Below are 25,988 nucleotides of genomic sequence, written 5' to 3' on the forward strand. Positions count from 1 at the left end.
TAAGTAACATTCCAAAGCAGTTAAGTGAAAGATTGAGATTTGAACCATGGCAGGCTGACTCAATTGTTCATATTCCTTTTTTTTAATTAAAATATAGTTGATTTACAATGTTGTATTAGCTTTGGTGTACAGCAAAGTTATATATATATTTTTTCAGATTATTTTCTATATAGGTTATCACAAAATATTGAACATAGTTCCCATGTTTTTAACCACTGCAGGAGCCTGCCATATTTTTAACTCTAAGTCCACTGCACATTTTATAATACCAAGTTGCGTTGTGGAACTTCACTAAGATATCTGGCCCTTTCAATTCAATGATTTTTACCACCCCTAGGCCAGCTCTCAGCACAAGTCCTTGTGAAACCAGACCTTTACTAAATAGGCTGTAGACTCAATCAAGGATGCATTTTCCCCAGTCACCTGAGGCTAGATCTAGGTGTTTGTCCCCTTAAATTCCATAGTCATGACTACTTCAACTAGACCATTTCCTAGACTCTCCTTGTGTAGGCTAATTTCCAATCTTCTATAGTTCTAACCTCTCATCCGTAATTCACATTTTGTCACTCTTATTTCAGCCAAACAGGAATAAACTTTGAATTACCAAGTAATGGGGAAAACACTTGGTCATCCCAGTATTCAACCGTATTCATAAGCCCTAGGGAATCTTGAATTAATCTTGTATTATCTAGTCAAAAAACTATTTTTTCTGCCTTTATTATCTCAAACAGGACTAGCTACTTTCTTTTTAAGCTTGTCTTTTTCTCTCAGACTTTTAGTTTCTTCTTCTAAATGGTTGTGCATACTGAAGTTTTAACCACTTTTCTCATTATTCTTGCTTTTCCTTTTTTAGAGGCATCTAATGAAATCTGACATTCTAGCCCTCAATCCCTCTTCCCTTCCTGATGAAAATCCTACTTTCTTTTTTCTTTCCTTTTCTTTCATGACAGACCTGGGATCAAAGAGCCAGAACTAGGTGCAGGTTAATCCTGTCCCGCACTTTGAAGTCTCAGTCTGTCTCCAGCAACTCAGACTCTGATCTTTGGGGTCTACCTGCTTTATTTCACTCCTAAGCTCAAGGAGGGAGGTATGTATTCAGTTGTTGTGCAGAGCCTCAACTCCATGCATCCTTTGGGGCTGGTGGGCTTAGAGAGAATAGCCTGTTGCACCCAGACCAGTTGCTGGGAAAACCTGTTAGACTTTTATTAAGTTAAAAAATAGTCAGTGATATCTAGGATGAAATTAAATAAGAAATATGAAATTCAATAAGAAAATACTAGAACTTTATCTAGAGTCATAAAATAATATTTTTGAATAAATGGAAAGGCTGTCCTTGTCTGTTGGGTATGATTGGAGGGGCAAATGGCATAAGAGAGACTGATTTCACTCACCAGCACCTGAGAAAATTGAATATGAATGTAGTAGAAAAGTAGCCTGCTCATGGATTGGGTAATCTCAACTGCCCTGGTACTCTGCCCTAATCAGGCCGCCGTCTAGGCCCCTGAGAAAGTCCCTGCACAAAGAGCATAGGCCCTGCAGCAGCTCTAAATCCTAGATGCAGCTAGATTATCTGAGCCATACATGTTCCACCACTTGGGATAACCTGACCTACAATGGTTAGCAGAAGCTCTTGTGTCACAAAGTTGTAAATAAGCCATTAACTAGTCAAAGCAGAGTACAGCAAAACATCCTCTCAGTCCCATCTTAACTTCCCCCATCTTTATTCAGCTAATCCTGGTAATCACAAGAATGAAACAACAGGAAAGAAATGCAGTAGTCCAGGAGAACAAACTTCAAGCTACATAGCTGGGTGGTACACTAGCCCAGGCAGGACTTAGAGCCACTTGTTTATGTATTGCTAGCAAGGTGATTGTACGGACACTATCATCATGCACCAAGAAGTGGCTTCCTGGGGGCACACCAACAATTCTCTCTCTCTCCAGGGATATAGCATGCTACTGGATGGGGACCTAATACTGTGAAAATGTTAACTCTCTCCAAATTAATCTGTGTAATTTCCAAATCTGTATACTCAAATCCTTGCATAAAAAGAGCTAAACATCCCCTTTTCACCTTTTCTGCAATTTGTGCAAATCTCTGAACTTCAAGCACTGCCTGATGTAAGAAACATCCACACAAAAACTTTTACATGAATGTTCATATCACAGGGCCTGACACCTCCCAAGAACTCAATAAATGCTCATTGAACCAATGAAGAATTGAAGAGGCTATAGAAATTTTTCATTCAGGACAAGATCTATTGATAGTATATGTTTTTAAGACTTTTCATAACATGGTAATGGGCTATTTGTAATAGTTCATAACACCTATGAGTTTTGATGTGTTGATTTTGTCTTGTGTTGTAGTTATGAGGCTGACTCCACTATATTACAAGTCCCATGAAGTCAGGACCCTACCTTACTCATCTTTTTATCCTCCCACAGCAACCAGCACACTGGTTTCTAAGCAGTAGATGCTCAGTAATGATTTATTAACTCAAATTTAGTCAAGCAGGTTTAGGAAAGGCTGCCTTGGAAAGAACCTCAGATATCTTAAAATAAGGTGCTATAATTAGCTTATGAAGGAGGGCTGGGTTTCTGTGTTTGGCAGTAATGTTGGTGCAGGCCATCCTGTTGTCTGTAGAAATGTGATCTAGGATTACTAGAAGCATTTCTGGTGGAGAATTCCTCAGAAGTTACTTGTCCTCTTGCCTTCAGAAAGCTTGAATACTTGAGGGTTTCTATTTTTACTGTTTTTCTTGATTCTTTGGGTAAAGAGACAAAATCCTTTTTGTGGACCGATATCCTCAGTGAGAAGGTATGAGGATCTAGTGAAGTCTTCACTAGCAGCCAGCATCCCAGGCTGATTTATAGAGGGGCATACTTTTCATCATTTCTCTCCTCTTTTTCAGAACAAGAGAGATATCTGCAAGCCAACAACAGGGAATTTAACAGTCTGTTTGGATATCCGGTCAGTATCAGGTCTCCAGCTGTTTCAAAAGTGGGCTGGTATTCTCCTCTAATATTCCCCGCTGTCAGTGAGGCAGGAAATTCTTTCCAGATGTAGACCCTCCAACATAGGTTCTACTTTCTTTCTAGCTTCTGTACAATGAGGGCTGGTACAATGAGGCTCAGAAACTAAAATTAATCCAGTAACCTAGGGTCAGGGGAGAATGTATCTCAAATTTTGGGTTTTATATATAGTTCCTAGAAAAGAAATACTGTAGCTTGCACAGATTAAAGCATGGTTCCACAGTTTTCTTTTTCACTTAGACATCTCTGTCTATGACAGTACATATAGATCTTCCTAATTCATTTAATAGCAGTATAATTTTCCGTTGTATCAGTATACCTTAATTTATTTAACCAGTCTCTTATTGATAAACATTTTAAATGTCTCTATTTATATCCAGGAGCCCCCTCCAAAAAAAATGTATTTGCTATGATAAATGGTCCTGAATGAACACCATTTTATATATACTTCGGCACATTTGTGTGAATATACCTTATGAGAGTTTCCTAGAAGTGAATTGGCTGGGTCAAAAGGAAAACACATTAAAATTTTCAGCACATTTTGCCAGATTGCCCTCTAAAAAGATTATATCCATTTATATCTCCACATATAGTAAAGACTGCTCACTTCTCCATATTCCTGCCAAACTTGGTATTATCAATCTTTCTTCATCTTTTCCAGGCTCTTAGATGAAAAATGACATATTATTATCTATCTTTCCTTAATTTTGAGTAAGATCAATAATCTTTTTGTGTTAATTAGCCTTTGTATTTCTTTTTATGGAAACTACTGTTAATGATCTTTGCCCATCTTCTATTGAATTGTTCATTTTTCACTTATTTATTTATTTATGAATAAGTAACTCATAAAAAGATATATGTTTAAAAGCCATGCTCCAACACCCCATCCTTGCCCACATCTCTGCTCCGTATAGGGAATCACTTTTATTAATTTCTTATGTGTTCATCAGTGCTTCTTTGTTGAAATAAAGCAAATACCAGTATATATTCTCATTTGCCCACTTTCTTACACTATCTGAACCTTAACAGTATGTCCTGGAGATGTTTTCATAATCATAATTTCATACTAGCTTTTTCCTTCTTTTCTTTTTTTGACTGTATAGTGTTTCCTAGGCAGATTTAACATAGTTTATGTAACCAGTTCCTTATAAATTGACATCTGGATTGTTTCCAATATTTTCAATTACAAGCAATTTTATATATATATATAGTCCTATAAGTATATCATATATATACATAGACGTACATATTTGTAGTCTCTGTAGGATATTAGTGTATGATTTCTGAGTTAAATTGGTTCTGGATAATAACAATGTTTAGGATATGGCCATTGAAACAGGTTTCCCTCTCTCTACCTTCTACTATGGTGCAGTAAAACTATCTATTCTCCCATTTAGTCATCACTGCCCAAATAAATAAATAGCCCAAACCAAAATCTACCACCTCTATCATGCTTAAATTTTTTCATCTCTGCCAAAATAGCTAAACACTGAGGAATTTCATAGTTAAGCAGACGTTCTACATTCCTAAGATATTGCTTCTGGTTTGATATTTAAGAGTAGGACAAAACACTGTAGTTGCCAAATTAGTAAAGAAGTACTGATATGTCTGTCTTGAGACAGAATCAGCTACCCAAGTGAGTAGAAATGTGAAGTGCACTAATTAACTATAAAATCAAATGGAAAATCAATGGTGAAAGCCAGCTGCTTCAGTAAGGAAAAAGATCAAACAATCTTTGGGTCTAAGTATCAAAGTTGTCTTAGATACTGAGAAATTTAGAGTATCTTATGATCAAAGAAAACCATTTCTATGTTAGAATAACCTACTCTCAAGAGCTCAAAGGGCCCTTAGAGGTCATTTAGTTAGAACTCCATTCAAGACAGACCTGTGAGCTCTCCAGGAGAGATCTTGTTTAATTCTTTTTCAACCTCTACTTGTATATCCCAGCATGGAGCTGTGAACAAAGCAAGCCTTGAGAAATGTATAGTGTTTGATTATTAATTGGAAAATCATGGAGAAACACCAAGGAAATCGTAGGTTTAACTTGACCTCTAAACTCCTAAGTGCTAAGCTGTTTGGCTAACTTCTTTTCCCTAGGGAGATAGGCCTTAGGCAGGTCTTGACTAGGTAGCCTTCCTCAGCAAGTTTTAACCATAGGACAGAATGGTGTTGGTTCTCCAAGAGAAAGATTCAGATGTTTTCCCAAGGTAGGGCCCAGCAAGATTCTTCATACTTAAGCAGTATCCGTCTTCCAGGACTGCAGGTGGGTTTACTCTTTTGTTTGGCCGTCTAGATGTAGAGGCGGAGGAGAAGCCCTATCCTTAGGGAATTATTTGGTCTCATTCTTCTTGAGCTCTTAGATTCAAACTCTCACATCTTAGGTCAAAAGACTGAAGATCCAAAAGTAGAAAATGAGATGGTCCTGCCAACATCTTGAGATCAGAACTGAAGAGGTAGCAAGTTCCTGTTTTCACTCAATAAAATGATAGCTTAGCTGTAGGTCAAAACTCTTCAGACTCTCTCAGGACAATTAAGGGGCGAGTGATTCTCCAGTGCTGACAGCAACCAGTGTAGGAACCTTCAGTGGGCTAAGGCTGAAAGACAGTAATTTGCTTTTGGCATCTGACATCCTTCAGCATTGAAAGCAACATGTAAAGGCACACCAAGCTGGGCTTGCAAGGCAAAGACAAGCTTCATTAGCAAGCTCTGGAGTAGCGCTAACACAAATGACAACCTTCCTGCTCTTTAGAGCTGAGAAGGACTTTGGGTCAGAAAGTGAAATGAAACTGAAAGGTTTCTGATTCTAAGGAAAGAAAGCATTTGGATGGCTGCACAAGTGAACTGGGGCTCGGGGGATAGCACAATCTCAACTCTGCAAGTAACTGTGTGGTCTTGAGCAAATAAATTAACCTCAGTGCCTCAATTTCTTCATCCTCAAAAGTTGATCGTATAGTACTCCCTTCAGACAGTTGTGAGAATTAAATAAGTTGTGCCATATAAAATGTTTAGAATAGTCCCTTACACATAGTAAATATTCAATAAGTATAACTTTTTATTGTTAATTTTATTATCATCATCATTATTAATGGCATCAATAAACAAAGAATTCTATTCAGGGCATAAATATATCCAGCCCCTCCTAAAAATGTCCCATATTGATCATCCTTGCCATCTTTGGATACTCTAGGCCTCAAAGAAAACGGGGTTGGGAGACAAACACTTCTTGCCTCCTTCCCCTGCTATGTCGAGGAGCTGTGGCTTTTTCCTAGTTTTTGAAGTGGTCTTGGTCCTCTGTGTTAAGACTGGGAGGTATAGGGTCTTTTGTTCCTCTAATTGTGCTTGTTTTCTTTTACTCACAGAACAATAGCATCAAGACCTCAAAATATAATGCCTTAAACTTCTTGCCTATGAACCTATTTGAACAGTTCCAGAGACTTGCAAATGCGTATTTCCTCATTTTGCTTTTCCTACAGGTACTGCCTTTTAGGGCCTTTCCCACAGAGCATTTTATCAACCTCTCTAGGGTCAGGATGTAATTAGTCCTTCTCCTCCTTAAAGTGAGAGGTCTTCTCACTTTAGGTAATAGGCAAATGGATGGCTGGAGTCTCAGGCCAGTTCCCTAGAGTAGCTGTAGTCAGGATAAGCAGGGTGAAGGAAGCTTTTTCAAGGTGGAAGGAGACCAGGTTGCTGAATACCAAGGAAGGGGTGCTCCCTCATCATGACTGCATGATGGCCACAGTTCAGCTTGACCATAAAAGGCCACAGACTTGACTCTTCACCTTAACCTCAGCTGTAACCCGTTCCTCCTTCTTGTCCAACCTCCCTGACAGAAACGTAACACACAGGAGTGCTGAGGGAGGAGAATGGTTTAGAACCAAAGCACAGGGCAAGGAAGTAGGGCAGGGTAGGCACAAGTTGGGAGAGAGAGACGGATCATCTCATTTCTGCTTTGCTGGAGGAGTGTGGGAAGGTACGTGGTTTTCCCATGTCTACTCTCAACACCCCTACCCACAGCACCTTCATTATCGGAGGAGAAGTGGCTCTTTGCCATCAAGAGAAAGGTAGTAGATCTCAGGACAGATGCATGGCCAACTTACCATCTCTTTTATCCTTTCCTAGGAGATGTTTCCTTATATTTGGGTGGTTATTTGGAGGCTACAACAGTGGAAAGCAACTAGGATAGTGGAACTTATTATGAGTCTAGGGAGGTGAAAATGGTGGTGGGGTAGGGAGAAGTACATTGTCCTTTAAGCTTTCTTACCCAAGTTTCTCTCTTCTTCCCTCTCCCAGTTGATTCCCCAGATCTCCTCCTTGGCATGGTACACGACTGTGATACCCCTGATGGTGGTGCTATCCATAACAGCGGTGAAAGATGGCATCGATGACATGGTGAAGTAGCCTCCTTGGCCTCTAGTCCCTCACTGTACCTGGTCAGGCTGGGGGGCAAGAAGGACTTCCCAGAACTACCTAGTGCTAGGAAGAACCACTGAAAGGAAAGAGATGTTTCCTTTCCCTGTGTCCTCATCCACCCCAGAGGAATATGTAATTCCCTTAAGCCCAAGATTGGTGATCTGTACATACCCAGAAAAGAGTAACACAAGGCCTTTCTCTGTCTTCCTACTGCCACCTTTTTCCAGGCTGCCCTCCATGTCCTTTTTAATAACCTACCTCTTCCTTCCCTGGGTTTGCTGTCTCCAGGTTTGCTCTCACCCTTCTTCTTGCATTCCCCTTTCTCTCATTTTTATGTTCCTCTTTTTGTCCCTCTGCCTCTCCCTCTTTCTCCTGTTCTTACATTTCTTTTCCCTTTCAACATTCCCCTTCTCCTCTCCAGGTCTCCCTGTTTCCCTTTCCACCTTTCAATTCTATCAGGTGCACACAGTTAGGAACCCTCGGTTTAGAAAGCATCATGGCATAACAGAGGCTAATGCCGTTCCTGGCCTTGGAGGAGAAGCTGGCTCCCAGTGAGTGCTGCGTGGCTTCCTCTTTGCTCCCCACCGCAGGCTGGGCTTGGAAGGGTGAGGGTGAGGAACCAGTACCATGCCTACTAGTGAGGCTTGGAAGCTCATCCTGTTGACCTACTTGAGGCTTTCCTAAGAGAGTCCTTCTGACTTTGTCAGGATAGATTTTTAGACGCAAGTTTAAAGAGCTTTTTTCTCCAGCTCTTTAACTCTATAACTCTTTAAACCCAGAATTAGCACATATAGTGTTTAAATTTCAATCACAACTCAGATGTGGGGAAAAAATGTAGCTTTAATTTTCTACAACTAAACTCAGTGTAGTGCATAACCACCACCCCACTATCCCAGCCCTTTTTAATGAGAGCTAAAAACAAAACTTGCCAATTCAGAATGACACATCCAGTTGCTTCTAGTTTAGAACTCAGTCTCTTTAGGATAAATATTCTCCGAATATTCAGGATTCTTTCTGCCCTCTTCCCAGTCCTGCCCTTTCTCCAGGGAATAATCTCAGCAGGCAGGAGGGGATTCATGTAAGTCTTAGCATCAGGACATACCCTTATTTGTCCCCTTTGGTCTTTGAATAAAAGACCTCTATTCCTCTTTCCTCATTGCATCCACTGTAGAAGCTTCTTGTGTTGACTGTGGTTGGGGGTCGGGGGAGGGTATGCTTGTGAAAACTTAACTTCCCTGCACCTACCAATGTGTACAAGGCTCCAGTCCTGCCCATCATTTTGCATTCTCTCCTCTGTGGCTTTTGACAGAAGTTGTCTTTTCTCATTACCCTAGGCTTTGACTCTTGACATTAAATCCAAGATTTTGTCACTCTCTTCTCCCTTGGTTCTTTCTCTGGCCTCCCTTCTCAGCTTCTCAGAGGAAATCAACCTCTTTGCCTGGTTTTAATGGTAGAAGGTCTTGTTGGGGGTTGGGGTAAGGGAGAGTTATAAAAAAGGGGAACTCATTGAATAATACTTCAGAATGTTAACCTCCTACATGGAGTTTGCTCTGTGTCTATTTCCTGAACATTTTCTTGTGTAATTTTAGAAAAGGCATAAAAATGACAATCAAGTCAACAATCGTTCTGTTCTGGTGCTGATGAATGGCAGGTAAGTCCTTTTAGGGAAGCCGGTTTAGGTAGGACTGGCTTTGGGAGAGGATTGGTCTTGCTGAAGCTTGATGTGCTGGGTGCTTTGGAAAGGTAATTTAAGGCAGTGAAAAGAACCTCAGGTTGGACATAAGAAGAATTTGTTTTTCTAGATCTAGCATACTTTGAATTTGCTACGTGACCTCAGACCTCTCTGGGCCTCATATTTCTTATCTATAAAGTGTAGATAATATTCTCTACCTTAGAGGATGCTTGTAAAAAGTGAAAAATGAAATAATATATATTAAAGCAATTAATAAAATATGACATGGCATTAATATGCAAGTGATTATTTCTAGTCAGCATAGAGACATCTGTCTTTAGAACATCAATGGATTCTACATGACTTACTGACCATTCTACTACAGACTCTGGTTAGGACATCTTTTTGTTAACACTCTAAAGAAAGTAATGATGTTGACCCCATTGCTGTGGTGTTTGGTCATAGCTAACTAAAATGTTGGGTCAGTGTTTATATTTGGTGGGGTCTTGAAAAATTTTGAGTAATTTACCTTTGGCAGGAATGGAGGGAGGCAAGCATAATTCCTGTATAAGGCAAAATATGGAGATTATCATAAGAGATACAAAAATTATCACAAGAATTAATAAAAATGAGCAATCATAGCTGGCTAAAGGAATTAAGGAAGACTTTCTGGAGGAGGTTATGTTTGTACTAGCCTTAAGGGATGGGGAGGGATTCAACAAATAGAGATTGTATGAAAGGAAAGGTGACCAGTGCGTGCAGAAGCATGATCGCAAAGAAGTACAAACCTGAAGGAATTCATGATTGAGGTCCAGTCTTTTTTCATGGTGACCTTACAGAATACCCAGTAGCTATAGTTTTTTAATATATAATATATATTAAAAGTATAATATATAATATATATTAATTGAAGTGTAGTTTTATAATATAATATATGTTATAGGTGTATAATATAATAATTCACAATTTTTAAAGGTTATACTCCATTTATAGTTATTATAAAATATTGGCTATGTTCTCTGTGTTGTACAATACACTTTTGTAGCTTATTTTATATATAATAGTTGTACCTCTTAATCCACTATGTTTATATTCCCCCTCCCTCTACCCTCTCCCCACTGGTAACCACTAGTTTGTTCTCTATAAATGTGAATTTGCTTCTTTTTAAATTATATTCACTAGTTTGTTGTAATTTTTTAGATTCCATATATAAGTGATATCATACAGTATTTGTTTTTGTCCATCTGACTTATTTCACTTAGCATAATATCCTCCAAGTCCATCCATGTCATTGAAAAATGGCGAAAGTTCATACTTTTTTATGCCTGAGGAATATTCCATTATATATGTATCAGTAGCTTTGGTTTTAATCATATAATTCTATTATATGAAGTCCTTGGGCATCTAATCCTATTATTTATTGTGGCTGCTGATTCTGACTCACTGTGAATTATTTTCTCAAGTGTTTTGGTCTGTTGAAGCCCCTCATAAGGTACTTCCAAAGAAGTCAGTTGTGATTAAAAAGAAAATTTTAAAAGAAAAGAAGGAAGGTACTAGAAATAGAAAAGATAAAACTTAGTGTATTAGAAATTGCAAGGCTATGGATGTACTGACCAAATGAATTTAGTCCAGTGAATTACCCAAGTAGTGTCAGCACTTGGGATTTATAAGATTATTGGAGAAGAATTTGTCTTAGAGTGGCTTCAGGGTAGGAGTTCACAAGCAGGGCCCTGGTTAGACTTTGTAAGCCAGTGAACATCTGACTAATTTAACACTTGGGGGGAGGCTCACTGTTGAAACAGTCTATATTCCAGAAAGTGGCTTCCCTTTTCTAGAGCACCTGGGTTTGAGCAGAGCTGCTGTTGAAAAAGTTTTTTTCAAGTTGTGATTTCTGTCATTTTCATTTTTCAGTAATTCTGATTACAAGCGCATCTTCAGTTAAAAGCCACATTTTAGTTATCAAAAGGAATGAGCCACGTCTTCTATAAATGTTCTGTAAGATATATTATTAAATGAAAAATGCAAAGTGCAGAAAATTATCTTTTTTACTTCTGTCTCTCATGTATTTCTGTATCAGCAAATGGTTATTGGGATCCCTTCATGGGTCTTGTAACTTTTAAATGTATATCTTGTATATGATTATATGGATTGATATTTTCTAGAAAAAAATTGCAAAAAATTACGATGTCTACCCTGAGGAAGCAAAACTAGAATCTGGGGAGAGAGGAGGCTTTACTTTTTCCTTTTATATACTTCTTTATTATTTGAACTATTTTTTACCATATGCATATATTACTTTACTTAAATAAAAATGTGCATGTATGTCTACATATACCTTTATAGAGGTTTAGAAAACTCATACCCTAAAGTCGAGAGAAATGGGCACCATTCTTTATTGTAGCAAAGATGTGTCAGACACCAGTTTGTTCCTCCTCTGAGCCTTGAGTTCATCTCAACTTTTTTTCTCCCCTTGATTGTCAAAACAGGGCTGTGGTGAAATTTCAGAGCAGGCATACAGGCATTCAATGTTCATTTTCTTACAGAATAGTGACAGACAAATGGATGAATATCCAAGTGGGAGATATAATAAAACTAGAAAATAATCAGCTTGTCACGGTGAGTACCTCTTTGGGCTGTGGCTTTTTCTCTTTTGGCTTGAGTAGGAACCCTTTCAGCACTTCTATGGCCACTGCTTTTGGTGACCTTCATCTGCCTCACTCTGCATCCAGAGATCATCAGCTCATGTGGTAAGAAGTTTATTCTTGTCCACTTCTCACCATAGCTACAGGTAAAGTATGACTAGTTTTGGGAGAAGGGGGTATGTGGTAGCAGTGATGGGTCCTAGACAGAGAAAGTAAACCAAATGTCTCTAAAATTCTTAGAATGGACATCTGTTTTGTCACCCTGTTATGTTAAGAGTCTGCCTTCCTGCCTTATCTTCTCTGACTTTTCTGACCGCAGGCTGATATACTATTACTCTCTAGCAGTGAGCCCTACAGTCTGACGTATATAGAGACAGCCGAACTGGATGGGTGAGTGTTTCCTCCTGATATTCCATTAAGACAGTTGTGCCAGCTTACAGTGATTTCTCACTGAGGGAGAGCATGATGCAGAGAATGAAGTGCTAAAAGAGGCTAGAAATATCCAGATAAGATAGAAGGCCAGACTCTGGAACCTCAAGTCTAAGGCTGAGCTCTTGACAGCAACAATTGAGCATCCACTGGGTGCAGAATCTTAGCAGATTAACAATATATTATTCTTCTCTAAACTGGAGGCACTCTCTGACAAAACTTAGTAGTGCTGAATGGCAGGAAAGAGATTAACAGAGCTGTAAAATTTCAGAATAGAGTTCCAAAGTTTTCAGGGTGGGGGGAGTGAGTATGGAGGTACTTAAGTACTGATAAAACACCATGTTCTAGAATGGATTTAAGGTAGAAATTCACTAATGTGCAGAAGCTTAGGAATATGGAGGCCATCTTCAGAGAGCTTGTCCTGTGGAATTTTGTATCAATCTGTATTCTTACAGCTATTCCTCTTGGCACCCACAAACTTTTTGAAATGTGACTTCTTTTTTATTTCTGTCTCTCATGTATTTCTGTATCAGCAAATGGTTAATTGGGATCCCTTCATGGGTCCTGTAAATATTTATAAGATGAGAAGTATGTTTACTTGGAGGTGCATTCAGGTTCGTACCAGGACCTGCTTCTTACTCTTGAAGGGAGCAGGTACCACCTCCAGGTTGTTTTGTAATATTTCTTCTGCTTCTCTTCTTCATCTGACCAGCAAGCTCTCACAGGTTGGTTAAAACAATGGTGATGTGTTATAGGGAGTGAGAGCAGAGAGAGAGGGGAGTGAGTGAGCTAACACTCAGCTTCCTTGTGGAACCATCCCACCTCAGTACTGTCCTTGAGAAAGGATATCAGTGGGAGTGACTCTTACTGCTCAAGCCTGTAGCCCAAGCTCTGTTGGCAACATCTCTTTTTAAAGGAGGTGAAATTGGACCTGTGCTGCTGTTGTGTATGTGTCTTGTACTCTGGTGACTGTGCATCCTTTACTCTAGTGAAACCAACCTGAAAGTGAAACAAGCCATCTCAGTTACCAGTGACATGGAAGATAACCTGAAGCTGCTGTCTGCCTTCGATGGTAAGTTAGGAAATAGGTTTGCCAACCCAAATTTTTTATCAGTAGAGGTCTGGTTAAATAAAGTTTGGTACATTTGTATAGTGGATTCTATATCACTTATTTTAAAATATGCAAGTTGATATTTATTTACATGGAAAAATACAACCTGGTAATAAGTAAAAAAAGAATACAATGCACTATGCATAGTATATATAACATAAACTTATTTGGGGGAACATATATATGTTTATGAGTATATGTATAGGAAAAATCTTGAAAGGTTGTACTGCAGAAGTTTAATAGCACTTATCTCTAGGCAGTGGGTCAATTTTACTTTTTCCTTTCTCATTTTAATGTTGTATATATATTTACAAAGGGCCCCTTTTACTTTACTAATCGTGAAAAAGTCAAATTATTTCCATTTTTTAAAAATACTAGATTTGCTTTAAGTAGTTTTAAAATTTCTTCAGATTCAGCTTTTTTGATCTGGAAGTACTGATGGTGATAAGTTATGTGAGTTGTTCTCTCTCGGGATGAACCCATGTCACAGAACTGCTCTTCTTTGATGCCCAGAAACCTTTGTCTGCCTTTCTAAAGGGAGCTGGTGAGAAAAGGGCAGCAGCTGAGAGATGATAGGAAAAAGATATGTATATATTTTGAAAGAGGGACGTTCCTTCCTCTTTTCTGTTGAGCCTCCTCTGTCCTGTAAATTAAGATTACAGAGTCAGGACTCTTATTCCTTTTTTGTTTGTTTGTTTTCAGGAGAAGTGAGATGTGAGTCTCCCAATAACAGGTTGGACAGATTCACAGGAACACTGACTTATAAGGGAAAAAACTACATCCTGAACCATGACAGGCTGATTTTCCGAGGTTGCGTCATTAGGAATACTGATTGGTGCTATGGCTTGGTGGTTTTTACTGGTACGTCTTCCTGGGGCCACAGACCCCCAGCCTGCTGCATTCTATTTGTAGCTGTGTTGTGGATACTTAGTTTTCGGGATGTAGATATGGTGCTCAGATAATATACCAAAACACTATGGCTTTTGAGACAGATAGAAAGTGAGGCAGGTAGATGGATAGATAGATGGATGATTTAAGAAAAAACTTTTTTCTTAGGAAAAAAATGACTTTTTTCCCCAAGCAATGAGCTGCTAGCATATGACCCCTGCCTTTGTTAGAGGAAGTCTTTGTGTTCCAAGACCATGGAGCACTCATGAGTCCTTCTAACCATATCTGGACACAAGAGAAGGTATACACATAGAGTTAGCATATGTACAGGGAACATGTGGAAGGGGAGAGTATACGTGTGCATAATTCCCATGAGGAGAGAATAAACACAGTGCTCATTATGAAGAATATAAAATACAATATGAAGTGTTCACAGCAGAGAAATGGCACATGTGGCTCATTAGCAGTGGCCCATCTTGAGATGGCATTTAGAACCATAATCCCTTATGGTTAGTGAGAGATTGTCTTGGGTTTTGATGTTGTGCAGGAAAGTGGAGGAAGCTTCAGTGCTCCCCTGTGCCCTCAGTGACAGTGGTCATTGATGACAACAATCATGGTAAGAAGATGGGACCCTGAAGATGGCACTGAGGAGGGTTTCCCACAGTGAATACCACTCAACTCAGAGCTCCCCTTCTAGAGAATTCACCCCTAGACATAGGGATCCTGGATGCCTCACGTCTGTGGAAAATAATGGGATCCAAGCCCTAGAGAGAAGCTTAAGAGTCCAGGGAGGCCTTGGTGGAACTTTTTTCACTGATTCTTGACCTAGAGTGGCAGCTTGTAAGCTGACCAGTCCCAGACCCAAAGATTTGAAGTAGACTTAGTTTCTTCACTCTGCTTCAGCAGCTAGCCCCACACATTGCCACACATAAAAAAGCTCATTTTTCAGCAAATTTTCCCTAAAGCAATAGCAGTGAGGTTGCCAACCAGCCCAAATTTAGTTCACGTTTTCTTCTGAGTCTTGGTTGGATACACGGAAGTGAAAAATCTTTTGGGGGCTTTGGGAAGCTCAGAGCAGAGGAGAACTGATGCCACCTAAGAGCACCCCAAAGTATTCAGAGTAGAATTGAGTTGCTGATCCTGTTACATGATATCCAAGTTCTACCATGATTCCCACATTCTTCTCGAAACTTGGGGGAGGGTCAGTCTCTGTAAAGACCCATGGGAGATTGTGTCTCTTTTGGCTTCCAGGCTTGAGCCAAACTTCTCATGACTTCAGGCCCTTCAGGGAATGCTTAAGAGGAAAGAATGGCATAGCCTATGCCCTGCATTCTCAGTGTTTGCCCATATGTCAGGAAAGTCCCAGCTCCCCCATGAGTAAGCATTGACGAAATTCCTTCATTAGAGTATATGTAAGAACAATAATCAGATGGTAAAAGGCCAGGGAAATTACTTATATTTTCTTTCAAGCCTCCTATGTTTTCTCTGCAGCCATATCTCTGGTCAGTAATTTCCAGCTCTGGTCCCAGTGGCCATTAAAAGCTCTTTGTTTCTATTTACTGTCTGCTCTGTTATAAAGACAGTCTGTCTCTCAGCTCCGGAGAGGTGTCAGTTCCTAAGCTTCCCTCTCAGGAGAAGAGGGTATGACTCAATGGTGGAGCGGTGCTTAGCATGCGGGATGTCCTGGGTTCAATCCCCAGCACCTCCATTTTAAAAATTAATTAAATGGACTTAATTAATTAATTAATTAATTAATTAATTATAAATAAATAAATAAATAAGCAAGCCAAGCTTCCACCTCAGAAGAAAACACTGCCTCAGCCTTTTCCTTTCTCCTTTTCCTAGTTAGAAACTTTAAATAGAACCTCGTCCACCGGTGGGTTTCCTCAAAAGGTATGGATTTCCTTATCAGAAAATCCCTTTTCTAAACTAAATAAACCAGATGCAAGAGAAGCCTGTGGCTCCTATTCTGACTTATCTGTCAAAGACTAGACTGTCTAAGATGCTGCCTAGAAAGGGAGGGGTCAGCATTGATGCAGTTTGCAGAAATAGTTGAGATTATCCTTAGAAACAAATTTTCCATTCTTTGAGTTGTTGACACCAACTATGAGCCTTTCTCCAGGGCTTTATCCCCTAGTATTGGAAAGGAGTTTGATAAAGCAATCATAAAGGTACATTTCAACCCAATTTCAATACTCTTGAGAATATTCAGTGATTCTAAAAGGTTACGTCTCCCTGTTTCACTTAGGGCCAGATACCAAAGTAATGCAGAACGGTGGAAAGTCTGCCTTTAAACGGACACACATAGACCATCTCATGAATGTCCTTGTGCTCTGGGTACGTTATAGACTTTTCTGTGTGTGTTTTTTTTAATATAAATAGGCATAATTCTCTTCCTTCCACAGCAGTAGCTGGTATTTCCAACTAGGAATTTAGTTGTTTGAAAGTCTCAAGCAGCTTTAGGACCCCACATACTAATGTCTGAGGCAAAAAAGAACAGAGCTCACTGACAAGGGAGTCTCAAGTTTATACCTCTGTTGTGGAAGACAGTCACAACTTGTTTAGGGTTTGATACTTTGATTAGTGGTACCAGAATGGATTAAGGACTCTGCTTTAGAAATTTTAAAAAAAATTTTTTTTCTCGTAACCAGTTTTACTCAGGACCACTTTAATAAAGCCTTACTTAGACTTATATAATAGATCACCTTACTTAAACTGATGATTTTCAAACTATTTCCTGAGAGGAGTCTAGGGTCTGCTGCAGGGAGAATAGAGAAGATCAAGCAAGTTTTGTTCTGGCCTCCTCATTCTGAAGTTCCTGTTCAAAAAAAGTAGCTTCACACTTATCAGTTCTATAAGATTTCAGTTGGAAAATAGAGGATTCTGGTGCTAAGAAATGAAATTTGAAAAGCATTCAATAGGTAATAATCTGCTTTGAGAATAGAAGTTTAAATTGAAGATTAATTAACTTATTTCCATGCTATCATGTATGGGTTTCCTTTATTCTTGTTAGATGTAGGCAAATTAACTTCTTCACTTATACACTTCTCTGCATCAGTGAGTGGTTCCAGTGCTGCCTATTCTTAATTTCATGACTTTTTATTTTTACTCTATTACTTAGAAAATTCAAAAGTGCCTTTTCTTTCTGTACATTTCTCATTAATAGCTGAATTATAAACTGCCTGTTTTCCATTATTTGTTATGTAAAATATCACAATTCTTTTTCTTTTTGCCAAGACATTGTCAATGTAGTTAGATGTAATACGTTCTCATTTCTTGAAGCTGAAGCAGAAATTCTTCCTGATTTAAACATTTCATTTTTTCCCCACTTTTGGAAATGATTCTTAGGGGAGAAATCTGGCAGACACAGGAAGCGTCTTTAGTGAAACTGCTTCCTGATGAGCCCACAGTTGAGGTGACGTTTGATCCCCTCCTCTCCCCAGTGACCAGAGCTCATAATGACAATGCTTTGTGAGCCCTTGTCTGTTGAGTAGGACTGTATTTGTGGGGCAAAAAAAGCAAGAGTACTTGACATTTGAATGATGCCAGAAATCCAAAATATACTTCTGGGGTAAGGCACAGAAGCACAGATGTGAAGGGTCAAAGGACCTTTTTTTTTTTAACTGTCTTTTAACAGGCTGCCTATGAAGCCTGGCAGCCCCCCTCTGATGGCGATGGCCTTAGTTCTCAGTTTTGTCAAGGGTGACAAAATTGAGTATCTCTTTCAGCCTTTACTGGAACCACTCTTTGCTAAATGCGAGGTTATCTGCTCTTCTTGGGTCTGACTAGTTCTAATAAACAGTAACATCTGGGGTTTGTAGCAACAATCAATTCCTTGTTTCTTTCTTCATATAGAAAGGAAGCAAAGTGAAGCTTCAGAGACTAAGTATCAATAAACTCCATCACAGCATGAATGCTTCTTAAGAAACACAGAACATTTGCAAGGATTTAGAGAGCTTCAGCATGGCAGGAAATGCTCTAGGAATGAGCTGTGTCCTACTCCTGCAGGCCTCTGTGAGGGGGAAGCCCTGCCCTCTCAGGCTTAGTCTGATAGAGCTGATTTTCCTTCTGCTGGCTCAATCCAAACAGAAAGATCTGGTCCTGGAGGACTCATAATCTAACAATGGACAGAGGGCACAGCACTGGAAATGATGGGTAATTCTCAGTTATCCAGGCAACATTTATTTGTCTTCTTCAATTTCTTTCATTAATATCTAAATCCCACTTGATCACAGTGTATAATCCTTGTAATATACTGTTGAATTTGGTTTGCTATTGAGAAATTTTGTATCTATGCTCATCAGGGATATTGGCCTGTAGTTTTCTTTTCTTACAGTGTCCTTGTCTGGCTTTGGTACCAGGGTAATGCTGGCCTTGTAAAATGAGTTTGAGAGTATTATTCCCTCTTCTCCAAAGTTCTTTTCTAAACATAGTTCTCAAATTTGTCTTATTTCTTTGCATCCTTGTCTCTCCATGCCCTCCTCTCTCAACCTAATGGCAAGAAAATTGTTTGAAACAATAATCTTGGTTGGGTAAAAAAGTGCCATCTTTAATCTGAACATTGCCTCCAGGCTGATCCACTTTATTCAGTTGGAAAGAATTACTGGGCTTTATTTGCTTAAGATCTCAATCATATCTCTTTTTACCTCTTTGGTGTCAAAAAGTAATAGGCTTTTCCAGGCCTTTGATGACATAAATATCTCTCTACTCCTTTCATTTATGCTTATAAATTGGCCTGTTATTCCCCTAGTTCAACCCTTTCTTTTGTCAAAGTCAGCCAACACACACTAATATTCTAATTGTTTCCATCCACTTCCCTTAGAACTCTAGACTTAGTAGGCACATGGTCTATCTTCCAGTTTTACCAAATTCTTTACTGTAAACATGATTGCCATATTATCAATCTTTTAAATCAGTTTCCTTACCACCTACCCACCCACAATTGCTAAGCCAATGCCACATGTGTATTTTATATTTTTGTTGAAGCAGCACCTCACTTCAGTAATGGAGTAATTAAGAGCCTAGTTTCTGGAAGTGGTTCAAAACCTGTCTCTTCTAGTTAATAGCCAAGTGACTTTAGGCAAAATACTTTTCCACTCTTACTACCAAGTTCCTTATCTATTATTAAAAGAGGGATATTATAAATATTAAATTAAATAATATACATTAAGTACTTAGCACAGTTCCTGGCATTTAATTAATATTTAATATCTTTTGGTTACTGTTATCTCCTGTCAAAATCCTGAAGATGCCTCCTGCTGGGCTTTCTTTTCAGTCCTGTGTACTGCTGCCTAGAGGCTGTGAGCTACCGGGGCCCCTCACCCTCCAAGAGGAGAGAGCAGCTTTATTGAGAGATAAGGCTCCAAAGGTAGAACTGAAGCAGCACATATCTTGGATGAAATGTTAATTTAATTCTTTTTTTGATTTCTAGATTTTCCTGTTTTTATGCGGCATGTGTTTTATCCTAGCAATTGGGCATTACATTTGGGAGAACAAGAAAGGCTACTACTTCCGGGATTTTCTGCCATGGAAAGAATATGTCTCTTCATCAGTTGTCTCTTCCGTCCTAATATTCTGGTCCTACTTCATTATTCTCAACACCATGGTGCCCATTTCTCTCTATGTCAGGTAGGCTTCTTTGATCACCAGAGGAGCAGCTGACTTCATACTTCCTGCTTAATTCCCCAACTAAAATGTGAACTTTTAGAAAGCATAGAGTCTGTGCTCTTTAACTCTTTTACTTTCCACAGTGCCTAGTGTACAAAACACTCTGAAAAATATCTGGAGATTGCATAAATGCTTTCCCGATCCAGAATACCATGCTAGATACTTTGTGGCTTATACAAAAAGAAAATTATCACTGCCCCTATATAGTTTATAATGTACATGACTAAATAAGACATACAAACACATGAAATAATTAGAAAAAATGCACACGAATTTGGTGATGCTAAAGCATAAGCCAGGCAGCCCCTAGTTTATCAGTGAGATAGACTCCAAACATTCACTTGTAAATCAGTTAATTCAGAACTCAACATGAATTTTCACACAGAAGCAATGTGGCAAATGGTAGATAGGTGTAATTGTGACTTAAGTTCTGGTTCCTAAAAGCTGCAGAAGATGAATGATATTTCCTCCCCCTTTTCATGAGCACCTTGGACAAAAATTGGAAATATAGGTAAAATAAGTCTTTACTCTGATCTCCTTTTTCTGTTTTCAACATTCCCTTTCACATGCAAACACCCAAACACATTCTTTGCATCCTTCTTTTCAGCTTTCCTGAACCCTGCACTGTGGCATCCCAACCCCAAAAGCACCCTATATAACTAAATTATCTTACTAATTTAATAAATATTTATTGAACACCTACTGTGTGCCAAACACTATATTAACTGCCAGACAAAGAAACATGAATAATAAGACAACTCTTCCTCTAGATACACTTAAAACATAGCCATGGAAACAAATACTTAAGTAGGTAATTATGGCACAATATGAAAAATGATATAATAGAGATATATGTGAATGCTATGGGAGCCTAGAAAAGGGATGAGTTTGTTCTGCCTGGAGAGGCTTAGGGATTTATAGAGAAAGGTAATAATCAAACTGGTATTTGAGAAAAGAGTAGAATTTACCAAGTAGAAAATAGGAAAAGAATACTGCAGCAGAAAGACCACCGTGTACAAAGGTTTGCAGTTTTCTTTTAAGCTTGATCTGACCACAGAACAGTGAGTAGCCTAGACTAAGGTGTTGGGTGGTAATTTAGGATCAGATCCAGGAGACCCTTGAATGCCATGCCAGGGAGTTTGGGTTTTATCCTAAAAGCAGTAAAGATCTTTCTAAGGAAAGAAAGGATGTGATTAAATGTCTGAGTTTAGAGAGATTGCTATGGTGACTGGTATGGAGAAGGAAGGGAGAGGTCAAGACTCAACATACAAGGACTAATAAAGTCAGTAACGTGGGCCTGAGCACCTCCTCCCTCACCTCAAACAAAAAAATCCATGTCGCTCAGTGCAGCTGTCTCAGACAGGGATTACTATTGAAGCAATCTAAACTAACACACACCAGGCATAAATGATGATAAGAAGGAGGCCCCTTAAAAGTCTTCACTGCTTTAAAGAAGATGCTTGTTAACCATAAAGAATCTGTAACACATGTTATTTGGAACAGAAGAAGAATGTGACAAAGGCAATTGGGGTAATTCAGGGAAAATGGAGAGGAGGCTATTATGGGGAAAAGCTATTCCAGAAACAGGCTGGGTCTGCCTGGAAATTTCTCAGAGGGTCAGCTCCTGTAAGCTATTTCTGAGTCTCACAGATCTTCCCCTTCCTCTTGTGAAACTGAAGCACTGTTTCAAACTTCTCTCTTCCCCACTGATGGATTTACATGACAGCAGCAATAATCCTCTAATTAAGCCTAGGCAGGCTTTTATAAATTAGTTCTTAACTCTGTCAGGCCTTGCATTATTGCAGAATTTCAGAATTTTTAGAAGAAAGACTGTAAAGGGAGTATGTCTCAGCAAAGTTAATCACTTTCCTCTGGTAATCAAGTAAAGCCCTGAGTGATAATGGTCACAGTCAGAATTGCAATGGATTGGCTAGTAGGAAGGGTCCTTCAGGATCATAGGTTCCCGAGGAAGATATTCTGATTTTCAGTTCTACCACAAGACTGGTAAGAAGGAAACCAGGATGGTGAATTCACTTTCGCTGCTGCTTTTCTTGCTTTCTCCTTAGTGTTGAGATAATAAGATTGGGCAACAGTTTCTATATCAACTGGGATCGGAAGATGTTTTATGAACTAAAGAACACACCAGCACAGGCTCGAACCACCACCCTTAATGAGGAGCTCGGCCAGGTCAAATATGTGTTCTCCGACAAAACAGGGACCCTGACTCGGAACATCATGACTTTCAGCAAGTGTTCTATTAATGGGAAATTCTATGGTATGCATGTCTTCCTGCTTTCCCTGAGTCCTGGAGAAATTTTACTTTGCAGATTGTTCTCAAGAATAATCTCTAAATCTGTATGCCTCTAAATTCACATTTTACTTCTTATTCTCACAGCCAGCTCTGTTCACTAAGCAAAGATCACCTAGCCCCTTCAGTTCTTACCAAAAAGCATTTATTTAACATCTTGTAGATGCAAACCATTGTGCTGGACATTGAAAATATGAAGATGTCTAAGACTTAATCTCTGTTCTCAAGGAATTCCTAATGTCTTGGGAATGTTAGTTATTCTCACATTAAATCAGATTGCACAACCAGCATATCACTGTAGCTGCTAATCTCCTGATTCCCTCTCAGACCAATAAACAGTCTAGAAAGAACCCATCAAAGGGTATTCAGCGTTTGATTGTGTATCCCATGCCCAGTTATTCATTTATTTCCTGCTTTAAGCGTAAGCTTGTTTTTGTGATAGTGTTAAACCCTCATATGTGTGAACATTCATGCCCAGTGCACTAACTAGCTAAGAACTATCTAAGGAGAGCAATCACGTCTAAAAACCTAGGGCACATGGGATATTCATTCTTCTGGGATGATGAAAAAGCGTTGAAACTAGAAAGATGTGGTAGTTGCAAAAGACTGTGAATAAACTAAATGCCCCTGAATTTTACACTTTAATAAAATGGTTAATTGTATGTTATGTGAATTTCACCATAATTTTAAAAATGAAAACTTTAAATTAAAAAGAATTTAAAGCTAGAGCACTCTATTTGTTAGGGTTGTTTTCTATTACCCCTACCAAATAAGTTTTCACATGTATAAACTGTGAAAGTTTACTTTTGAATGGTTGATTTGGGTGAGGATCTTAATTTTCTTGCTGATTGTTAAGACCTGACCATACACTGAGTAAGACTGGAAAGGGTCACAGGGATTTCTGCGCTTGGCTTCAGACTGCCTTCCACCCCTATTCCATCCGTACTGGCCAAGAATCCTAAACATCCCAGCACTACTTTCACGTCTCTTCTAGGTAAATTTTCTGATTGAAGGGCTTCCTGAGGTACAAAGTCTCTGACAGATGACTAGCCTCCAGGCTCACCTCACTCACACTTGAGTAGAGGAGTCGCAGCCCAAGCAGCATTATTCTTACGTTGGCTTGGGGAAGGGGGCTTATGGTGCACGGAGGGCTAGATGGCCTGAGGGGATTTGAGGAGCTTGACTACAAGTCTAGGATGACAGAATCAGAAGAAATAAGCTTTTAAAAATCCTCCTTTAAACTACCGCATGACCCAGTAGTTCCATTCCTAGGCATATACCAAAAAAAAAAAAAAAAAAGAAAAAACAGGGCTTCAGACAGATAGATTTGTGCCAGTGTTCATTGCAGCATTATTTGCAATAGCCCAAAGGTAGAAATAACCTATGTGTCCATCAACAGATGAATGGGTGAAAAAAAAAACTGTAAGATATCCATGTAATGGAATACTCAGATATAAAAAGTAACGAAGTTCTGACAAATGCTACAACATGAATGATTCTTGAAAACATTACACTAGGTGAAATAAGCCAGACACGATAGGAAATATGATATAATATGGACTTATATGAACTATCTAGAACAGGCAAATTCATAGAGATAGGAAGTAGATTAGAGGTTACCTGGGGCTGGAAATAGGGAGGAGTAGTGAGTTTCTGTTTAGGATGCTGAAAAAGTTTTGGAAATATATAATGGTGATTGTTGCACAACATTGTGAATGTTATTAATGCCACTGAATTGTTCACTAAAAAGGTTAAAATGAAAAAAATTTGTTACTCTTATTTTACCACAATTTTTTTAAAAAAGGAAACCCTTCTTTAAAACACTTGCCAAGTATGTACTTTGTTTACTTACCCACAGGTGATGTCTATGACAAGAACAGACAGAAGGTGGAAATCTCGGAGGTGCGTGATTTCAGCTCCCTGTGACTTGCATGCGGGAGGCTGGTGAGGCTGTGCTGCATAGCAGCGTCTTTGACAGACTGGGATTCCCTCAGGCCCAGAAATATCACAGCTGTTACTGGCCCTGTAACACCAGACAGTATAATATAAATGACCTATGTTTATTTGAGGGGATTTGGGTTTGTGTTTTTAAATGAATATAGTTTTATTGGTTTTTTTCTGTTTAAAGAATAATCTGTGCACACACACACACACACACACACGAATCCAGACAATACAGAAATGTATGAAGAAGAAAGTTAAAATCTTTCAATCCCACTTAGATAACCAATGTAAAATTTGGGGATATATATCCTTTCAGTTGCTTTTCATAGGTATATATACACATACATGTCTAGATCTGGTAGGTAGGTAGGTAAATAGGAATGCAGGATAGAAGGAAGAAGAGCATGTGTGCTGTTTTCAGTCTCCTTTCATTCACTTGACACTATATTGTGGCCCTCCTTCCATGTCAGTATATTTAGGTCTACATCATCATCTGGAATGAGTGTCATATCCAATTGTATTGATACATCTTAATTGATTTAGCCAATCCCTATTTTTATTGTTTCCTTTTGCTATTATAAATAGTGTTATGGTAAGCACCTGGGTGTATATTTTTGTCTTCTCTTCTGATAATTCTTTTCTTACAATAAAGTTCTGGAAGTAAAATTAGTTGGTCAAAGGGTGGTTAGATTTTTTTAATGTATTTAATATTGCCATATTGTCCTCCAGATAGACTGCATCAATTTGTAATGCCACCAGAAATATATGAGAATTCCTTTTTTCCCATAGCCTTGTCAGTAACGAGTATCGATGTTTTAACCTTTAGAAATTTAATTGGTGAAAACGATATTTAATTTGCCTTTCTCTGATTACTAATCAGATTGAATAATTTTTATGTTCTTATTCCTTCCCCTTCCCAATCACTTTATTGCCCATTTATACTTATTTTGTGAACTGCCTTTTCATATTCTTTGCCCTTTTTGTCTTATTTGAAAGTGCTCTTTATATAGTAAAAATAGCAAATTTTCCTTAGCCTGGCACATATGTTACAATTATTTTTTCCATTTTTGTGTTTTGTTTATAATTTTTTTCTGTTTAGAAGTTTTTAATTTATGTAGTCAAATCTATCAGTCTTTTTCCCTTACAGCTTCATGATTTGTGACGTACTCGATAGTTGTAACCCACATAACTAAAAAAGTATCTTTCTTTTCATTCTTCCTATCTTGATCTGGTTCATTTTTATTGTTTTCTCCAGAATTGGATGTCAGTTTTTGTTTATGGATTTGATTTCAAGCATCTCTTCATAAGGCTTCTTCCATTACATTCAGGGTACTCCTCCCCCATCCCTTTCCTATTAGAACCAATTCCAAACCCTTAACCACTTAACTTACATACCAAACAGCTAACTCCAGCTCCTCACTACTCCCTCACCCCTGTCCATCCAGAGACATTGGAAATGGGAAATAAAATCAGTATTTGCCTAAAATCCTCTACCAGGGACTCTGCTAATGACCTTGGCAATATAAACAAAATTACAGCTTCTAGAGAATAAATTGTTATCCTGGAATTTCTTTTCTTTTCCTCTTCCTTCTGCTACTGATTGACCGTAACACATTTTCCACTGGATCACTGGAATCTTTGTTCTCTTGTAGACAGACTTACCTACAGCCTTGTCTCTTCATAAAAATGCCTTCTTCTCCCTGCCTTGATTGAAAGATGACTTTCTCTGAGAATATCCCTTTTCCTCCATCTCTTATACTCTGCATACCAAAAGCCCAAAGGTATTGTCCTCATCATCCTGTGCCACTTTTTCTCCCTCATGTACACTTTCTTCATGTGATGCTTATGACTTCTGGCTGTACTCCTCTTTCTTCTTGTCATTGAC

At 38.7% G+C, this 25,988-nt stretch overlaps 1 protein-coding gene across 10 annotated transcripts in view; it reads left to right on the plus strand.

The window, feature by feature from the left end:
- LOC102509688 (phospholipid-transporting ATPase FetA) overlaps positions 1–25,988 on the plus strand; it is a 64,511-nt gene that overhangs the window by 32,285 nt on the left and 6,238 nt on the right. For 3 of the 10 annotated variants that reach the window (XM_032477928.1, XM_032477925.1, XM_032477926.1), the window contains exons 3-15: positions 2,912–2,970; positions 6,392–6,505; positions 7,323–7,421; positions 9,032–9,093; positions 11,658–11,730; positions 12,076–12,146; positions 13,175–13,257; positions 13,999–14,157; positions 14,732–14,800; positions 16,433–16,521; positions 19,616–19,812; positions 21,918–22,126; positions 24,018–24,061. In XM_032477928.1, coding sequence (XP_032333819.1) covers positions 2,912–2,970; positions 6,392–6,505; positions 7,323–7,421; positions 9,032–9,093; positions 11,658–11,730; positions 12,076–12,146; positions 13,175–13,257; positions 13,999–14,157; positions 14,732–14,800; positions 16,433–16,521; positions 19,616–19,812; positions 21,918–22,126; positions 24,018–24,061 — 1,328 coding nt within the window. Of the gene's footprint in view, positions 1–2,911; positions 2,971–6,391; positions 6,506–7,322; positions 7,422–9,031; positions 9,094–11,657; positions 11,731–12,075; positions 12,147–13,174; positions 13,258–13,998; positions 14,158–14,731; positions 14,801–15,435; positions 15,912–16,029; positions 16,062–16,432; positions 16,522–18,039; positions 18,340–19,615; positions 19,817–21,917; positions 22,127–24,017; positions 24,062–25,988 lie in introns of those variants that run through there. The other 7 variants (XM_032477932.1, XM_032477930.1, XM_032477934.1 and 4 more) reach the window with 7 other exon arrangements.

The sequence above is a fragment of the Camelus ferus genome, chromosome 4, assembly GCF_009834535.1.
Source record: "Camelus ferus isolate YT-003-E chromosome 4, BCGSAC_Cfer_1.0, whole genome shotgun sequence".
NCBI lineage: Eukaryota > Metazoa > Chordata > Mammalia > Artiodactyla > Camelidae > Camelus > Camelus ferus.